Source organism: Poecilia formosa, unplaced genomic scaffold, assembly GCF_000485575.1.
Source record: "Poecilia formosa unplaced genomic scaffold, Poecilia_formosa-5.1.2 Scaffold40, whole genome shotgun sequence".
Lineage (NCBI taxonomy): Eukaryota > Metazoa > Chordata > Actinopteri > Cyprinodontiformes > Poeciliidae > Poecilia > Poecilia formosa.
The window spans coordinates 2740095-2757729 of record NW_006799979.1 but is presented as its reverse complement, the minus strand read 5'-3'; the positions used below and the strand labels follow the sequence as shown (position 1 = coordinate 2757729).

The following is a 17635-nucleotide window of genomic DNA, read 5'->3' as shown; positions in this document are numbered from 1 at the left end:
AGGAATTGAGCGGCTACCCTCCAGTGACCCGGGAGAAGCGGCTCGGAGAATAAGGGAGGAAAGGGGCGGAGGGGGGGCAGGAAGGCAAAATGCGGCGCACCGGCTTATTTCGGGTCTCGACGGCAAAGTTTAAACTCAAACTTTGCCTGCAGACACGAGCGGGAGGACGTGTTCTACATCAGTCTTTACAGGGCGGTTTGTCCCGGAAACACAAAGTTCATGTTTTAATCAGTAACTTAAATGCGAACTGAAATGTTAACATCCGTCACTTAATATTTACAACAAAAACTCATCAAAAGCTACTGCTAACTCACCGGTAGCTCACACTAAAAAGGGCCAGGTGCAAATTTGTCTCGTTTTACCCAGGAAATAACTCATTTAATTGGAAATACTGACTTATAGAGATGAAAATATATGTGTTAAATAAGCAATATTTCTGCCCTACAGTTTAAGCTATTAGTTGACAATCAAGTCAAGGATGACCAACCTCAGGTCGGCCTAGTTTGTTTTAAGGAAGGTACCAGGAAAATGCCAGGATGTGTTTACAGGTATTACAAATATTAAAGTACTAAGATGATCAAAGGGGAAAAGTAAACTTTAAAAGTTGTAAAAAATAACATAAAAAAACGTATGCGACTTTCTTTTCACAACAGACGTGTCTGATTTCTGTGTTTTCCTCTTTAATTTTCTTTATGTTGTGAAAATGAGAAGTTATTGACCCACTTTTCCAAATGCTGAACAGTCTGACACTAGATTAACTGTTTGACTCCAGATTACAATAAAATGCTGGAAGAAAATGCTGTGAATTTACTCTGTAGGACAGCAGTAAACAATATTTGTTGGGTTTGTTGTTTATTTCTGGGGTAAACAGAGGAAATAAACACTAGTCTACATGACAACCGCTCCTTTCCCTCCAACCTTTCATCCACTTAGGTGCTATATATTCATATGTCTTTATGTCGCCAACTACAGCGAGAAGTCGCTGAGCTGCTAATGTGGTAAATAAGTAAAACGGACCAATTTAAGACCACAGGTCTCAGTGGGAGGAAAGTGGGCAAAGCTTTTCCTCACAGAAATGTGAATCAGGATAAATAACTCAGTGATCGTCTCTTTCCTCCTCTTTGATGTCATAATTTAAATGTATCCATAAGCAGGGTGGTCAAATGGAGTGCAAGTGCTGCAGATTACCAAAAAAAAAAGAAAAAGCTAACCGATTCAAACAGGAAACGGACATTATCTACGCTGACCATCTGAAACCAGGAATTAAAGCGACACCAGATGATTTTTCCTCGTCTTTGAGGAGGTTTTTGGGTAAATATTTCACATTCAGATTAATTCACAAGCAGCCTGTGGTTTTTCCCTCTTTGAAGATGTCTTCTTTTTTCCCAAAGCGGCCCTATCGCCACTTAACACAAACACAAAATGGAGATTAATGAACACGCAATAAGAAACGCAATCTGAGCAGAAAGCTTGTTATGTTTAAACTGTGGACGGGACATTCAGTACGGAGCAGCAGAGGAGCAGCTCTGATTTCTATGAAAGCTAAATAATGTCCTGTTATTATCTCAGTTACAGCTCTATCTGAGCACGTCACACACACTGTAGATTAGCTCAACCTCTGACAAGTGAGAAAAAGAAATCTGAAAATTCAAATTCAGACGTCATTCAGCAAAAAAAACAAAAAAACAAACAGATTTAAATTATGCTGAAACGCGCTCAAATGTCTTGGCTCTGTTTTACACGGCGAAACTCACAGCCAGAAGGAATTTGGCATCTTCCACTCTGTTCATATCCAGCAGCTGCAGGAAGAGATCCGAAACTGGTCTGTAGCAGGCGAAGTGGTTGGCCAGCCGCTCTGCCATCGCGCTCACTGCAGCAGCACAGAAACACGCAGCCTGTGGTTTTATTTCAACGTAGAGCTGTTTGGAAAGGAACTGCTCACGCTTCCGTTACCGCGGCTCCTTACGTCTGTCCAGAGCTTGGTCGTTCCCAGACTCCATCACCTTCCTGAAGACGAAGGACATGCTGGGTTTGGAGCTGTCTGGACTCGTGTAGATTCCTTCGAGCAACTCGACGGCCGACTCCACATCGCCTCTGCAGAGAAATAAGAAGGTCAATTCACTCTCATTTTACAACAACAGGCTGTTTGGGTTGGATAAAGAGGACAGTTTTAATCTTCAGTTCCTCAGTCTAAGATGTGTGTTGAAACAAAAACCATAAATCTGTTGAGCTTAAGAGCTTCCCTCCCCATTAAATTAAATTAATTGATCAGCATAAAGTGAAATATCAAAAAAAAATTAAAATCTGAAAATTGCGATAGGAATTCATTCGATCAGCACCAACAGTTTATTTGCAGGTGAAATACTGAGAAAACTCATTTTTTCCTGTTTAATAAATGCATCAGAAATTAAAAACTCAAGATTTAAATGCATTGATGAACAACAGTGACATTTGATGAACCTGGTCGCGTTCAGATAAACAGATAAAGGTCATGTCCGTACGCTTTCATGCATAAATTGGGTTAATCTTGTAATCCCTTCAATTTAGACGAGATTTAGGCTGAATCCCATTTCCTACATTTAGACCTACTCCAATCCCCGGAGACTTCATTTAGGTAGTGTTTAAAGTTGTCAAAGAAATGGGACGCTCCTTCAAAGCAGCTGACAGACATGAGTAGCTCACATCAAAGATACCGATATCAACGTCAGCATGAATCAGACATACTTTCATTACTTCTTCTATCATTGCTAAAAAGACAGAGTTCGGTCTTTCACAAGCATTTGTAGAAGCTTTCTGATTGGCCAGCTGCTGGATTTCACACCTGAAGTCATCGAGGTGATTGGCACACCTGAATCAAATGGTCAGGATGGGTAAGTGAATCCATTTGGGAATAAAGAGTTCATTTTCATAAACATCAGACATAAAATACATCAAACATAATATCACCACGTTTTTCCTGTTTAAGATAATATATGTTTTGTATACAAACTGTATACATTTTGCTTTGGGTAACTGGAGTAGATGTGGCTGTTAAGGAGAAATGTTTTAAAAACCGTAGATTATGGACATATTTTGGCCATTTGTTGTCTATGTTTTTACTAATTTATTTTTTACTCCATTTGTTTATATTTCAAAATGAACATGTTCCCTATAACATAAACAACTAAGCATCAACTATTTCACACCAACCAGTTTGTGTTTTAGCTTTTAGGAAGAACATCAGTGGACTAGTTGAGAGACGCTAAATGTTTTTCTATAAACAAAATGTTTAATATGACTGGATATTTAAAAAAAATCAACAAGGACAATAAAGGTTCTCCATCTTGCTTATTTTAGACTTAAAACATGAACGTATACTTCCTGCTGTGCCCTTTTCATCCTCCCTTTGGGACTAATTCCTCAGACATTCCTGTGATTTTTATTGCTCAGTTTTTTTATTTTTATGCTGAGGTTGCCACAACCAAAGCAAAACAAATCTAATCCGACTCAATCTGGCAACCTGAGCTCAAACACTTTACGCTGCCCGTGCTCTGCCTGCCCCTCGCCAGCCGTGATGAATATTTCACCAACGGTGTGTGCGGGTGTGTGTATGGGAATATATCTGCGCTGATTGTTGTGACTGGGACCGTCTGAATAATTCAGCGAGGGCCCCCCCCCCCTCTAAATGTGGCACCAGGCTTCCCGGACCGGCCCGGTTCTCCGCTGCGGCTCTTAACCAGTCAGCTCCACTCAGATGCGGCGGCGGAGTGCGTGTCATAGGCGCTCAGAGCCGCCGCTCGCAGGGGTCAGGGTTCAAGCTGACAGGCCGGCGCTGCGATGTCCAACCGGGCGTAACATAGCTGCGCCTTTTTGCACTTCCTGTCGTCCCTCCAAGTTGGCACGGGCGGCCGGGGGATTGAGGGGGGGTGGGGAGCGCGCGGGCTAATGCGGCATGTGGCGCGATAAAACTTTGATGTGCAGCGCGTTTTATTATTTTGTTCTCTTTTGTTTGAGACGCAGCAGAGGAGGACGGGCCCATGAATAAACCTATTATGCTTGTGTTTCCTTTTTGTCCTCGACGCCTCGCTCTCCCTGCAAGCTTTTACTGCAAGAGTGTGTCATCCTCAATCCTCTCACACTGCCGCTGCGCTATTAAATTATTATGTTTGTTTAAACAAAGGAAGGACCGAGTTGAAATTGTATTCGCTCGGTTCGTCTCGCAGTCATTCAGAGTTTACATTTGCTCATCGTCCCATTAATTTTGGGGGTGGAGATTGTCCAAAGTGGAATTGAAAATGCAAACCAACAAGAACTGGGCGCTTAAGATTGAATGTAATGAAGATTTTATCCGATTCAAGAAGGGTCAAAATTATATATACTGGCTCAGACGTGAAGATGCAGCCCTGCTGATGTGTGGTTAAAAGTCTGTTAGCGTCTTGTAGCCATCAACGAGCTTCCTGAGTAAATCCAGCAGGATATTTGATCAATCCTCTAGGCAGAAATGGCAGAGTTTGTTACGTTTTGTTGTAGATCTGACTTCTAAACTTTTATTTACACAACAAAAAGACCTTTTCACATTTTACAAACTACAATCCACTCAAGAAGATAAACAAATATGACTTTTAAACATATTTTATAAATGTTCAAATCTAGAAGCTTAAAACTGGCCTACATTATGAAACCTAAACTATATCGATGTGCTGTCGGCGATCGCGTCCAATTATGTCCACATTTTAAATATCTGACTCAATGGACTGATGAAGGCAGCTGAGAACAATCCAGAAGGATTATCGTAACCCAAAACGCCATGAAGGCCCTGATATCAGAGTCTGCAGTGAAATTGTTCAACAAAAATACGGAGGAGCGTGAGAGAGAACCGGCCAAGAAAGGAGGGAGACACTCTGAGAGAAACTCACAGCTGTTCACAGGCCTGGAGAAAAGTTTCGTCATCTAACAAAGAAGATTGAGCCCCAAAGTCTTATTAGAAGACAAATCATACAAGTTGTACAACCAAGAAAAAAAAGGATTTTCTGACAATTAAAAGTTCCAAATTACTGCCATTCACCCTAATGGTGTCGGAAATCCATCCTTATGCTTGGTACGTTTCTGGACTAAATACGCTGGAGTTAGTCCTACGGGACGAGCCGCCACCAAAGACGTTGGTTAAAACGTAAAAATAAAAAAAATTGGGCGAAACGAGAAATGACTCCGAAGCCTTACTTAGCGATGTGCGCCAGAGCTGTGTTGTTGACGAACAGCATTTTGGACAGGTTGACGTTGGTGCCGAGGGTCTTGACTACCGATTCCACTTCCTGAATTTCCGCCACGTTGCCTTGGTTACCGAGGGCCTGAACCAACCTGGTGATGGCCAGGTGTGAGGGCACTTGATTCAGCTGAAGCAAGGACTTCAGCTTCTCCAGAGCCTCTGCAAACGACCACAGAAAGGTAGAGAAAACATGATACATGTGTGTGTGTGTGTGTGTGTAACATTTCTGCCCCTGGCACTAATGTTACCTCTGGTCTGGCCTCTTTTGCTGTATGAGATGATGAGCAAGTTGTTGGCGATCTCACTCAGCTTGAAGCCCGGCAGACGAGACTGAGCCCTGAAGACAAAACGTAGATTTGTTTCTTAAATTAACGAGTTTGATGGATTTTTTCACACTCAGACATGTCCATTAGAAATAAGTACAGGGCTCCTGCACATTTATTCACATAAAAATATCTTCTCTGGCTAAGCTTTCCAGCAATCACGTTCCTTTATGTTCATAAAAAAAACAAAACGTAAATGATTAAAGTTCACTGTCATTGGAAAGCAGATGTTTCTATAGTGGACAAGGTTTAAATCTGAAAATGACAAGAAAACATAGAATGAAAGATATAAGAAAGAATAGAAAGGAGAGATAAAAAAGTGAGTGTGGAAGGAAGGGAGAAAGGATACAAGGAAGTAAAGAATGGAGGACACTTTAAATTAAGCTAAGAAAAAGGAAGGAAGGACAACAAATAGAAGATGGTGATGAGTTAATTAGGAAGAACCAGTGAAAGTGGATCTAAATGTCAGAAGGAACCTCCTCCCTTTTATTAGGTATGACGGAGGATCTGTGATGCTGCGGGCTTGCCTCTCTCCCACAAGCTTTAGGAATCTTGTTAGAATGAAAATCTTCATGAACGCTTCAAAGTACTAAAATATGTTTAAATAAAATCTCTGCTAGCAACTTAAAAAGAGTTGCTTTAAGTGCTATTCTGTTAGCAACCGGAGACGTTATTCCTTTTGCTGAATAAATGCGCTCGCAGGTCAGAGTGCTCAAATTGTTTCAGTGTGAGGTTCTGTTACTACAATGAAAGGTAAGCTATTATCTTCAGCACAGCTGCCAATAAGTGTGATAAATGCTGCGGGAAAGGAACAACGGTTATTGATTGCGACTGGATTGGGTGTTTGTTGGTTCAGCAGGTAATCTCTGTGCAGAAATCGTTCATGTTCGGATTACCTGCAGACAATTCCTGCGTCAGTATCTCACATCGCTACACAGTCTGTTTTTTTTCCCCAGGTGTTTCGTTTGGCAAATCGAATCAAAAACACAAAGCCCTGCAAGTAATTTTTCTTCCCGTGTTTTAGCGTGCAGAAAATCCGCCACTTCGCCATGAGATCATCTTTACAAGTGACGTAAATTAAAACAAAGGCAAGTCCGCGACGCGTTTCCGTGTATGCAGCGTGCCGGGAGTCGCCAGAGTGGCCTCGGGTTTTCATTTCTGAGTCATGTAATCCCGCAAAGGGCGAGTTGTACCTATGAAAATGAAAAGGACTCATCTTTGTTTTCCCCCTTTGATATTAGATCGTGTACACATGGTAGATTTTCATCCATGTTTGACTGACTCTACAAGGCAGTCCATTATTTCCAGCTCTAAAAGCTGACAGTGCAGTGTTGGTCCATTAGGGTCAAATCCTTGTAATCTGCGATGAGTGAACTATATACGTGTCGTCTTAGGCTTTAGATTGTGGTCGGTATGAGGCATCACATTTAGAGGAAAAATGGGACAGAGGGGATAAACACATGATCTCAAGACAATAGGGACAAATCTGATTGGTGGAAAGTCTGAACCTCTGATACGGCGCCTGCTGTGACCCCAATATAACACACACATCGATCACTTGAATGATGTCGTCATAAATGCGAACATCCTTAAGATCTTCCCATTTTACTTTTTTTTTTACGTGTAAAAATTTTTTAAATTTTTACATGTAAAAAAATTTACTGCACAGAGCATTATAAAGCAGAGAATAATTGCTAAGAGAAAGGAAAATGTATGGTTTTCAGGTTTTCCATGCATTTTCACTCAGCCACCTTCACTCTGATACCCCTTAATAAAATTTTATGCTACCTACTTCTTTCAGAAGGCACCAAAATTTGTGAAAAGAGTCGGCTTGTGTGTAATTTTAATCTCAGCCACAATGAGGTGATTCAGATTAAAAAAATATTCCTGTGTTTAGAATGGCTCAGTCAAAGTCCAGACCTAAAAACGATGTTCAGGTGCACCTCACAGCGATTTCCTAAACTACAGTGAGCAAAGTACCAACTCAATACTGCTAAATTCAGATTAAACTAAATATAAAAATACTTTATTTATCCCAGAGGGGATAAGTGTCTGTAGCAGTCAGGGTTACAATGAATCTGAAGAGGCCTCTGACTGAAGACTGTTGTGGTATGACAGTCAAACTCATCAAATGCCTCTGCATTTGATGAGTTTCTTTTGAATTTAAATAATATTAGATTACATGAAGATTTAATCAGCAGACAAAACTGCTGATTTCATAAAATATTTACAGACAGCTGTAATCTGGAAGGTTTTATCTTTAGAGTCTAGATGGATGCATGAAAACTTCTGCTGGGTCGGATTTGGCCTGTGGGCCTCGAGTTTGATCCACATTTAATAAAATGAATTTTAGCCATCTGTAACAAAATGTAGGGGGAAAAAAAGGTCAACTGAGGCCTGTGGGAGCTTCTTCCTCTCCGTCCGTTTCCAAGGAGAGGCGTCTCTTCCTTTCTTTTCTTTTTTTTGTCAGCCACTAAAACCTCAATCAAACTTGCCTCCTGCTTCTTCTTTTTTTAAAATTTATTTATCATTATAGCCCCACAACCAGATTAATCCTCGCGCTCAATTGAGCATCAGGCTGGCAATCCTTATCGCCACGGTGACACCAGGCCAAGCAGCATCCGGCAGCTGCTGCGGCGGGGTCAAGCCGAAGATTGGAGCGGTAACAGGGTCGCTGACTGATTGCCGGGGGGGCCGACGAGCCGAGCGGACCGGAGAGGGGGCAGAATTATTCTTATCGAGCGGGAGAAGAAAAAAAAATCTCTTGAGGGTGTCCGTGGCTCACCTTCCTCCAACACACACACACACACACCCTCTGCCTTCACTCTCACCTTCTCCTGCCTTTTAGCCAATGAATTCCTCTCTTGCTTCTTCCTCTATCTCTCAATCCCTTAATCTCACCATAAGGACCCAACTGCTCAATTCTACACAGATTACCCTAAAACACACACACACACACACACACACACAATCTGAATTAAAGCCTGTAGCGTCTTCATTATCCTCACACATGATTAAATCTAGCCCTCATTCACTGCTTTCCCATTTAGCCTCCGTTTTCTTTTTTTTATATACACATTTCCATCTTTCCCTCGACTCTCCTCTCAGCTCATTTCACTTCTCATTAAGAGCGCAGATAAACTCTGCTTTTATCCAGGCGGGGATGCCATAAACCAATTCAAGCAGAGGTTGGAGATGGGTTATCACTCATGTTTCCTCGCGCTCGTAGAAACGCGGCTCGAAAATTGATATGATTATATTTGTAATAAAAGAGACCGAACCGCGTAGAGAGCTGAGAAAACAGAGCGGGGAAGAGGCTGATAGTGTAATGGATGTTTTTACATGTTTTTTCTTTTTTTCTTCTTCTCTTTTCCTCTTTCTGTACCAATTTAGCCACCGCGGCTCCCCTCTCGGTGTGTGTCATTACGTGACTATCTCCTTTGCTTCTGTGTTTTCTTCTGCGGAAAGAAAGCGCTGAAAAGGGGAGAACAAGAGATAAAGGAAACGCAGGGAGATTACACCCCAAAAAACGCCCAAACAGGAGATCTGCTCTGCTCTAAGCTCAGATCTTTTTGTCCATTTGTCTTCGGCCACGGAGCCCCGATATGACCCCGCCTCTCTGCCCACCAACGGCGCAACACATGATACATCTCTAATTGGAAGAAGATTGACGTTCCAGGACAGAGCTTCTCAGAAAACCCTCCCCAGAAAATAATCTGGACATCCGAGTGTTTCTGTATCCTGCGGCTTAGAGCGAACTATTGTTCGTTTCCAGCAGTGTTGAGTGTGTTAACAGGCAATCCGCGTATAATCCTCGTGTCTGCTGAGGAGCAGCGGTTTGAACGTCATGTGTCCTCAGCGGCCGCAGGCGGAGGATGAGCGGGACGGGAGCAGAGAATTAAATACGCTGCGTGTTCGGTTTGGTGTTATTCTGTTTTCAGAGCCACAACACGGAGATGAGCCATCTGTCCTTAAAGAGAGGGGAATGTTTACCCAAATAGTGGCGAAAAATATTTTTTTCCTGATCACAGATTTTCCGAAGGCCTTTCAAACTTTGGTTGCTTCAGCTTGGTTTCGGCAGGTTTTCAGCAAGTCAAAGTTGAGACTATTTAAGACTTTTAATGAAGTTTAAGAGAGAAAAATCTATAAATAAGGGGTATGATTATGAGATACTGCTCTTATGCAACTAAGCACGGCAAAAATAGTTACATTTCTGGGGTCTCTTTGCAGCCGCTTTGTCATACGTCTCTCCATAGCCTTCACCTGAAGAAGTTGCACGATGAAGTAACAATCTTTTGCCCTCTTCCAGCCAAGCTCATGTGAAATTTTGCGCTCATAATGCGACAAAAGAAAATTGAAAAATGTTAAACTTTTGCCGCTGTGGCATCCTGTTGGGTTGGGTTGGGTCAGACACTCTGTCTCGTTTCTCCCTGTCTGGCGAGCCAATCACCAATGACAGATGTAGAAACACTAGCTAGCTAGCAAGAGTATATTAGCAGCTAGTTACCGGTAGCCTCATCTGCCTCAGGTCACGTAATAAAGATGTCTACCTGACTCAAACCTTTGCCTAATAAAAAGTCCTGAGAAAATAAAAAAACAACATATAGGAGAATGTATGAAATGACAAAATATAAAACCTGTTATGTACATTTAGTTTAATGAAGAGATTTTAGGACCTCAATTTTAGAAACATGTATTTAAGACTTTCTAAGAGTGCGCAGACACCCTGTTAGGTGTCGAGGACTAAAGCCTCAGTGCCTGTTCTCTACCAACTGAGCCTCAACGCCCAGCACCTCTTCGCTCAGAGCGTCACTTAAGGAATCAAGAGGACTGAGAAGACCAGTTGATAGACAAGAAAGAAAAGAGGGAGAGTTTGGAAATTATTCAGCAACAAAATACCAGCTGCGGTTTTGCTAACTCTGTGCAGGCCTCGTTTTCTACTGCAGGACATCACCAGTGGTTCTTTGGTCTGATCATGAAGTCCTCACCATCTGCGTTTGTGTTTCTCTCACTACACCTGAAATGAGCAACGGGATCAGTGGCCGGGACACCTACAGCTGCTTGACCACCATGGCGTCCTCAATGTGTCCCTGAGCCAGCAGAGCTCGGATCACGTGGTCGTATGAAAGACTGCCGAGGGCCACGCCCCTTTCATTCACCTCCTTCACAACATCCAATGCTTCTGCAATAGAAAATAAAAAGAAAACACATTCAGTAAAGGGAGAATTTCAAAATATTCTTTAAGAACCACCCACCTTCTTAAATGTAGCTGTTTAGTTCTGTCTAAATAGAAATCTGTAAATTTGTCCACTAATCAAGAACCATGTCAGAAATTAAAGTTTCTGACATTTTGCTACTAAATTGTGACTTGTGCGCAAGAAAAAACTTTGAGAAGGAGCCAAGTGGGAGTTTTGAGAAAAACTTATTACCTAGTAATTAAATATCTGGTTTGTTTTACCCATTTTAAATGTGACATCTCGTGTTTTCCATGTCATGCAAACTACATCACTCGGACCTCCTGCTGCTTACCTTTGGCTTTGCCCTTCTTACAGAGCGTCAGCAGGCGGCTCTGGTAACCATCGGCTTCCAGAAGGGGCGACTGTGACTCGACCTGCTGTGTGGGGGAGGCGGCTTGTTCGTACCACGTCTGCAAAGGAAACACACGGGATCAAAGAGCTAAAACAGAGTGTGAAGTTTCCGTCAAAACACAGCCACGTCGAGCGGCCGTGTGATGGTGTGTACATAGCAGCGCGGCAGCGCCGGCCGGGGTCCCGTGATGCTCGCTCACCCGTGCCGCTGCGAGGGGAGGGGGTTAAGCTGTATTGGCTGGGGGCAAATTAGGTCTGGCACCCCAAGGGCAAGAGAAGAACGTGTGCGTTAGAGAGTTTGTGTGTCGGAGCGGGAAGTGTCAACCAAAGAGCCCCGGGGGTCACAAAGTTCATCGCTTCAGGCAACAGCAATCACTTCCCGTCTCATCACACTTTGCTGCTGGAGCATGCAAAGTGAAGATAGGGAAAAAAAAAACACAAATCTGAGGAGGAATGAAGCAGAAGCAGCAGCAGATTTTAAAGCAACAGTCCAGCTTCTTTTAACTCCAAATTAAAATTCAGATTCTCTCTTAATTTCAGTCCAGCTGAGCATCAAGCTGCAGCCATATGGCGGCATTTAGCTGCGGGCTAAATTAGTCGGGCATTACAGATTTACAGACAGATCAATCTGTAATTCCTCTCACCAGCCAGCTCGTCTGATTGACTACACATCAGATCAGAGCTTCAATCCTGTTTGCTCTGCATGTAATGAACAGAAGCTTAAAGTGGAGCAAAGTGGGAGGCGGTTTGGAGAGCAGCTGATAAGAGTTGGAGGGTTTTTTGATTTTTTTTTGGCAGCTTCAACAATTAGAGGCCAGGTCCTCCCTGGATAATCTATTCACTTAGCTTTATTAAAAAATAAAAGACTAACTTGTCGTATCATCAGTTTGAAAATATTAGGATGACTGGACCACGGTGTTATGAACAGATGAGTTTTAGTTCTTGGTAATCACACAGTCTGCAAACTTACTAAATATTGCAGACAATTAGATTTTCCATCTTAATGCAGCTACTTTTAACATTTTTGCTTATTCAGGGTTTCACCAACTCAAATTTAAAACTTTTTAAGACCATTATGAAGGAAAAATTACAGATATCTCCACAACTTTGGTGATAAATTTAGATTTACCAATGACAGACTCAAAAAGTTAACCGGCCAGCAGGGATATGTTAGGACCGCCTCAAGTCTGAGTGGGACTGAAACATTTACAGAAAAATCCCGCGAGAAAAAAACCCCCAAAACAATATAATATATGAGATTAAATAGTTCTGTCAAGACAAAAGTTTAAGACCTGTTATTTACATAAAGCACAACTTCTTAAAATTAATTTTAAGTCTGTTATTTTGATTAATTTAAATTGAGTTGTGTGCCACTGCAGTAAATATTTCCTTCAAGGATATACATTTCAACATCAATACAAGAGTGATAAATAATTAAGAGCTCTCCTTTTTTAATGAGTAGATTTTAATTTTAATGGTTTGTATCTTAAACACCAAGGAGTTCTTGGGTGAAACAATTATTTTGGGGATCAGACAGATGGATGGTGCAGAACGGATGCAGGATTCATAGCAGATTTCTAAAGTGGTCAGAATATAAATACGGATACGCAAAGACCATGTATTGGATGGATGGATGGACAGATGCAAGACTCTAATAATCCTTGTTTTCCCACTCATGTACTGCTTGTCTAACAGTGAAAGTAAGTTATCTGTGTCTAACGAGACATTTAAGAGCCATTTGAGCCTGGAGTTTTACCTCAGGCACCTCGAACGGCACCTCCTGGTGGTTACTCTTCAGGATGTCCGCCAGCAAGCGGAGGGTCCTCTCCCTGGGAATCACGTTCTCTTCCTGCATCTTGGTCCATGTGGCTTCTGCCTTCTGCCAGTCGTTGGTTTCCTCTGAAAACAGCCAGAACCCAATCAGTGGAAGGTTTATTTATCGGTTAAGAGCGTGACACGGCGACCTGCGAGGCCGAGCGGTCAGCCCGCCTCCCGTTCTTTCCCCGCAGGCCAATTTGCGACAAAGCGCTTCATGCTGGGAGAAGGCAATCAGAGCTCTAATCTGATCAACTGACTCACCCTCAACTACGCTGTAATTTATCAAACACGCCAACTACGACGCGTGTGTGTGTGGAGAGGAGTGGGGGCAACGGGACAATGACAATCAGCTTTAGCACTCCAATCGCAATTGTTATCAGCTCGGCTCGGGGCTGCGGCAATCACACCGCGCCTCGACCGATCCCACTCAGTCACACGCTGAGGAGAGAGCCTGGCACGCCGGAGAGCACGGCAGATACGGGAGGTCAAAGGAGCGGGGCACGCCGAGGAGCGGCTGGGGCAAACCCATCAAAAACACAAACAGAGACGAACAGAAACGGGACAAACGAAGGACGAAGACTCACTGCAGAGCCTCAGCATGTAACTGTACATCTCGTCCCTGTCGCACTCAAACAGCTTGGATGTCATTTCCACCATCTGCTCCAAGGCCTCCATCTACAAGAAACACATGAACCCAATCAGCACGAGAAACTTTCCCCCGTACTTTATGTAATGCTGCGTATGCATTTGTTACCTGATTAGAAGCGATGCATTTCTCCGCATACCACTGCAGGCGTCCAGGCTTCGCCCTCAAACCAGGGGTCTAACAAAACAAACGAGACGATATTCAACATGCACGTATTGGTTGGATGTTGAAAAATACCAGCAGTTCAGCTTTTTATAAATTACTTTTTACCAACTAGGTTGAAGCTTAAATGTGTAAATCTCTCTTCATAAGCAGGAAGTTTTTCAATTCTTCAAAAGCGACAAAAACAAAACAAAGAAGCGTAATCATGATTCAGACAGAATCAAAACAAAGGTTGGAAAAGCTTAGAGATGCTTTAGGAGTATTTTCAGGGTAGAATGAATAGAGTTTAATATTTTCACTTGTTTTGAAAATGTGTTTACAAAAATAGCTTTTTGCTGTGCCTGGATTATGAGCCGACAGGCCACTGGACAGCTTCCACTCGTACCATCAAGGAGCAAGACACGCAGATTAAAATGACGCCAAAACAATATGATTTATGCCAATATTGTGCCCCCGTACATGTAGCTCATTTTATTTGGTTATTTTTCTGGTTTTATTGGGTCGCACTTAGCATTTGGTATTTTACTCAAAATTGTATTTTGGTTAGTTAATGATGTTCTGTTTCGTATAGGTTCTCCACACATTTTTTTTAATTATTTATATTTATTCTTAATTTTATCTCTTTAAACCTTTCATCAGTAAAGATACAGTTCCAGAATACATAAGTAAAAAAAAAAACAGACTTAGGAACGGCAGGAAACTCATAAAAAATAAATATTTATTTGAACTAGGGCTGGGCGATTGATTGATTTTATCGATTAATTGAATTTGTGGTTTTTGAAGATTTCATTTCTGGAGGATCAGGATTTTCTTTTTTAAACCGATGCACTCGTCGTGTTTCCATACTTCAGTGTGACATCAGAATGCACCAGGCCGCCATCTTGACTGACAAGCATCTTTGATGGAATTTAAAGGACTGACTTTTTTTTTTTTTTTAACCAAAAGTCACAATGTCATTAGAATATAGTCGTAGTAATTTGAGAATAAAGTCTTCATGTTAGGAGAATGAATAAGTAACTTTATGAGAACTCCAACATGAAAAATAACAAAAAATTCATTATTCAAGTTTTTTCTCATTAAAACGACTTTTTTTCTCCTAATGTTAAGACATTCGTGTTGTCTTTATTCTGCTAATTATATGACAATATTCTCATAATTAAAAATTCTTGCAGACTGGCCCTAATAGTCCGTTGTCCAACTAACAGAGAGGGATTGAAATTAAAAAAAAAAAAAAAACACTTTCGGAAATATTTTCTGTCACTTGCAATTTCTCTTTTTTATTGTAAAAATGGATTAAAATTGGATTTCATGTGGAAAAAAAGAAATCTTATTTTTAAGCAATATAATTTTAATCTTTTGTTTCAAGAAGGACTGACAGCACAAAGTACGGCTTCAATAACTTTTAAAAACAAGAATTGGATTCAAAAGATGAAATCTATCGTTGCTTCACTCTGAGGGTTGGGAGTCATGGACACCAGGTTTAGAAGTGACACAAAACCAACACGCAATTTCAGTAATGGCATTATATAGTTTTAAGTGAATTCCTAGTATCAGATGGAAAATTTAAAATGATGCCACGGCATAAAACAGACAAAAGCTGAAGTTAAACATGCAAAAAAAACAACAAAAAAAAAACAACAAAAGGGGATTAAAACGCTGTCCCCGGCATCTGTTGTCCTCCATTTTCCAGAGATTTGTTTTTACTTTTCAAACACCAATGATACGCAGATAAGCGGAGCATTTTTTGCTGTCAATAAGGTCTGACATAGATTGATCTGCAGGCTCATGTAGCAGCGATTTAGCCCGATACGTCTAGAGCCGACATGATTATTATCGTGGAATAAGAGCGATCAGGATTTCATCTGTCCCCTGCGGGGCTTTGATACAATCTGAATAAGACTGGGATTGAGAAATTTCACTCTCCCTCTCTCTTCTTTTCGATAATCTGGGAGCAGAAAACACAGAACGATCAGGCCGGGACGTTAATCTGACAGCGGATCAACGACCCTCAATCCCCGCTGGCCTCTTTGATGGGCACCCGTCACGCTTTAAGAGGGAGGGAAACGCAAAGGAAAGATGAGCTTCATCTCTTTCTGCGAGCAGCCCTCTCTGCCGTCATCCCTTCCAGATTTCTACCTCCTCTTCCAAATCTCTTGTCCTCCGGTTCCCCTCCATCCCTCTAGCCGTCCCAGTCAACGGCATTATGTTCTTACCCAAGCAGCCAAAGGGACAAATTAAAATGTGTAGCACTCACTCATTCTCTCTCTCTTTCAGTCTGTCTAATCTTCTTAGAGACTAAGGCTCAGCGCAAGCGCTCCATCTTTTTTTTTGCCTGAGATTCATTTTACTTGGAAGAGTCTTGAGGGCTCAAAGCAGCAGGAGAACACACGCGCACGCGCACGCACACATAAATGTTTGGTATTCTGAATCAGTCAGTGGAAATCTCCCTAATCTGGTCCTGGAAACCTCAGAAGTAAGAAACCGCCGCGTCGACATATGCAGATGCCGATCAGAAGAATCCAAAGCGGGAGAAGAAAACAACGCCGCTATCAAAGAAAGGGGAAAAAAAAAAAGAAAAAAGAAAAAAATGTCAAGCAATTCAGATTACCAGGACGACCAAATGTAAACGCACTCGGCTGCATCTTTAATAGTTTTCTTCAACTCTCGTAGTATTGGAACTTCTCTCCAAAATAAAACAACAAAAAAAAAGGCCAAAGATGACCTCGTCTTACCTCCACTTAACAAACCCTCGCCATCTCAGTTCCTAATGTCCCCATTGCACTAATCACCACTTATCCCACACACACAATCCAAGCCCTCTCCCTAACATAAAAACACATAATAGCTCACCACTCTTTAGCAATACTACCTAACCTTGACCATCACACACATGCACACACTTCCTGCAGCAATAATAGGACCTGGCCACCTGACAGTCCCCTCCCTACCCAACCGTGACCATTTAGCACAAAATTGGCCACCTTTCTCTATCATTACACTTAATTAGCTGTGATTAATCAGCTGCCAATTATACCAAACAGAGCCTAAAGAGAGACACCACACTGGACAGCCACTTGACGCTCTCAAAGGGATAAAAAAAAAAAAAAAAAAAAAGTATTTGTGCGTCTGAGTGCGTAAGTGTTAATATTTGAGCGATGAGAGATATGATTCTGTTGTAGTCGCCAGAGTGTCGCCTTCATCGCAATGTAAGCGTAGCAGACGGATGAAAGTGAACTTTTAATTAAGACTTTGTTCTGCAATCGAAGCAACGCTAGCTGAAACGGCGACTGTGAAATTCTCCTTCCCTTCCCTCCTCCTTTTTTTTAAGCTCAATAAAACAAAAACGCTTTCATGAAAACTGTTTTTCACCACAACAGATGAGTTAATGCATTCATCACTGGCAAAATTAAGGGGAAAAACAAAACATAATTAGGCGAACATTAGTGGGGTTTTTAACTGAGAAATCATCTTATCGGATCAGAATCAGACGATGCTCGGCTCAAACTCAGAAATCAGTTTTTATTTTTTTTTATCTTTAAACCTTTATCAGTTACGAAGCACGTAAGATTTGGAAATGTTTTCAGTCTTTTGGAAATCTAAGCATGCTAGTAAAGCTAACAACCCAAATCCATTTATTTAGGATCATAAGTTTATAATATGAACTCAGCGTTCAGTTTTATGGACTGCTGTCGCTCATCCAATGGTCGACCGGAAAAAATGGACGGTTCCCTCTGTGTTGGTTTTTTAAATATGTTAATGTCTTATTTACAATGTTGGGATGAAACGGGAAACGGAGCTTTGTCTGCAGTAATGCAGGTGCTGCTGCCATTGTGAAAAATTAAAAAAGCTCTCA

General features: G+C 41.7%; 1 protein-coding gene across 1 annotated transcript in view; it reads right to left on the bottom strand.

The window, feature by feature from the left end:
- lrpprc (leucine-rich pentatricopeptide repeat containing) overlaps positions 1 to 17635 on the bottom strand; it is a 64724-nt gene that overhangs the window by 5049 nt on the left and 42040 nt on the right. The window contains exons 26-34 of the mRNA XM_007551191.2: positions 13729 to 13797; positions 13559 to 13649; positions 12913 to 13055; positions 11098 to 11215; positions 10624 to 10750; positions 5494 to 5582; positions 5200 to 5404; positions 1967 to 2094; positions 1755 to 1870 (exon numbers count right to left, since the gene is read on the bottom strand). Coding sequence (XP_007551253.1) covers positions 1755 to 1870; positions 1967 to 2094; positions 5200 to 5404; positions 5494 to 5582; positions 10624 to 10750; positions 11098 to 11215; positions 12913 to 13055; positions 13559 to 13649; positions 13729 to 13797 — 1086 coding nt within the window. The remainder of the gene's footprint in view (positions 1 to 1754; positions 1871 to 1966; positions 2095 to 5199; positions 5405 to 5493; positions 5583 to 10623; positions 10751 to 11097; positions 11216 to 12912; positions 13056 to 13558; positions 13650 to 13728; positions 13798 to 17635) is intronic.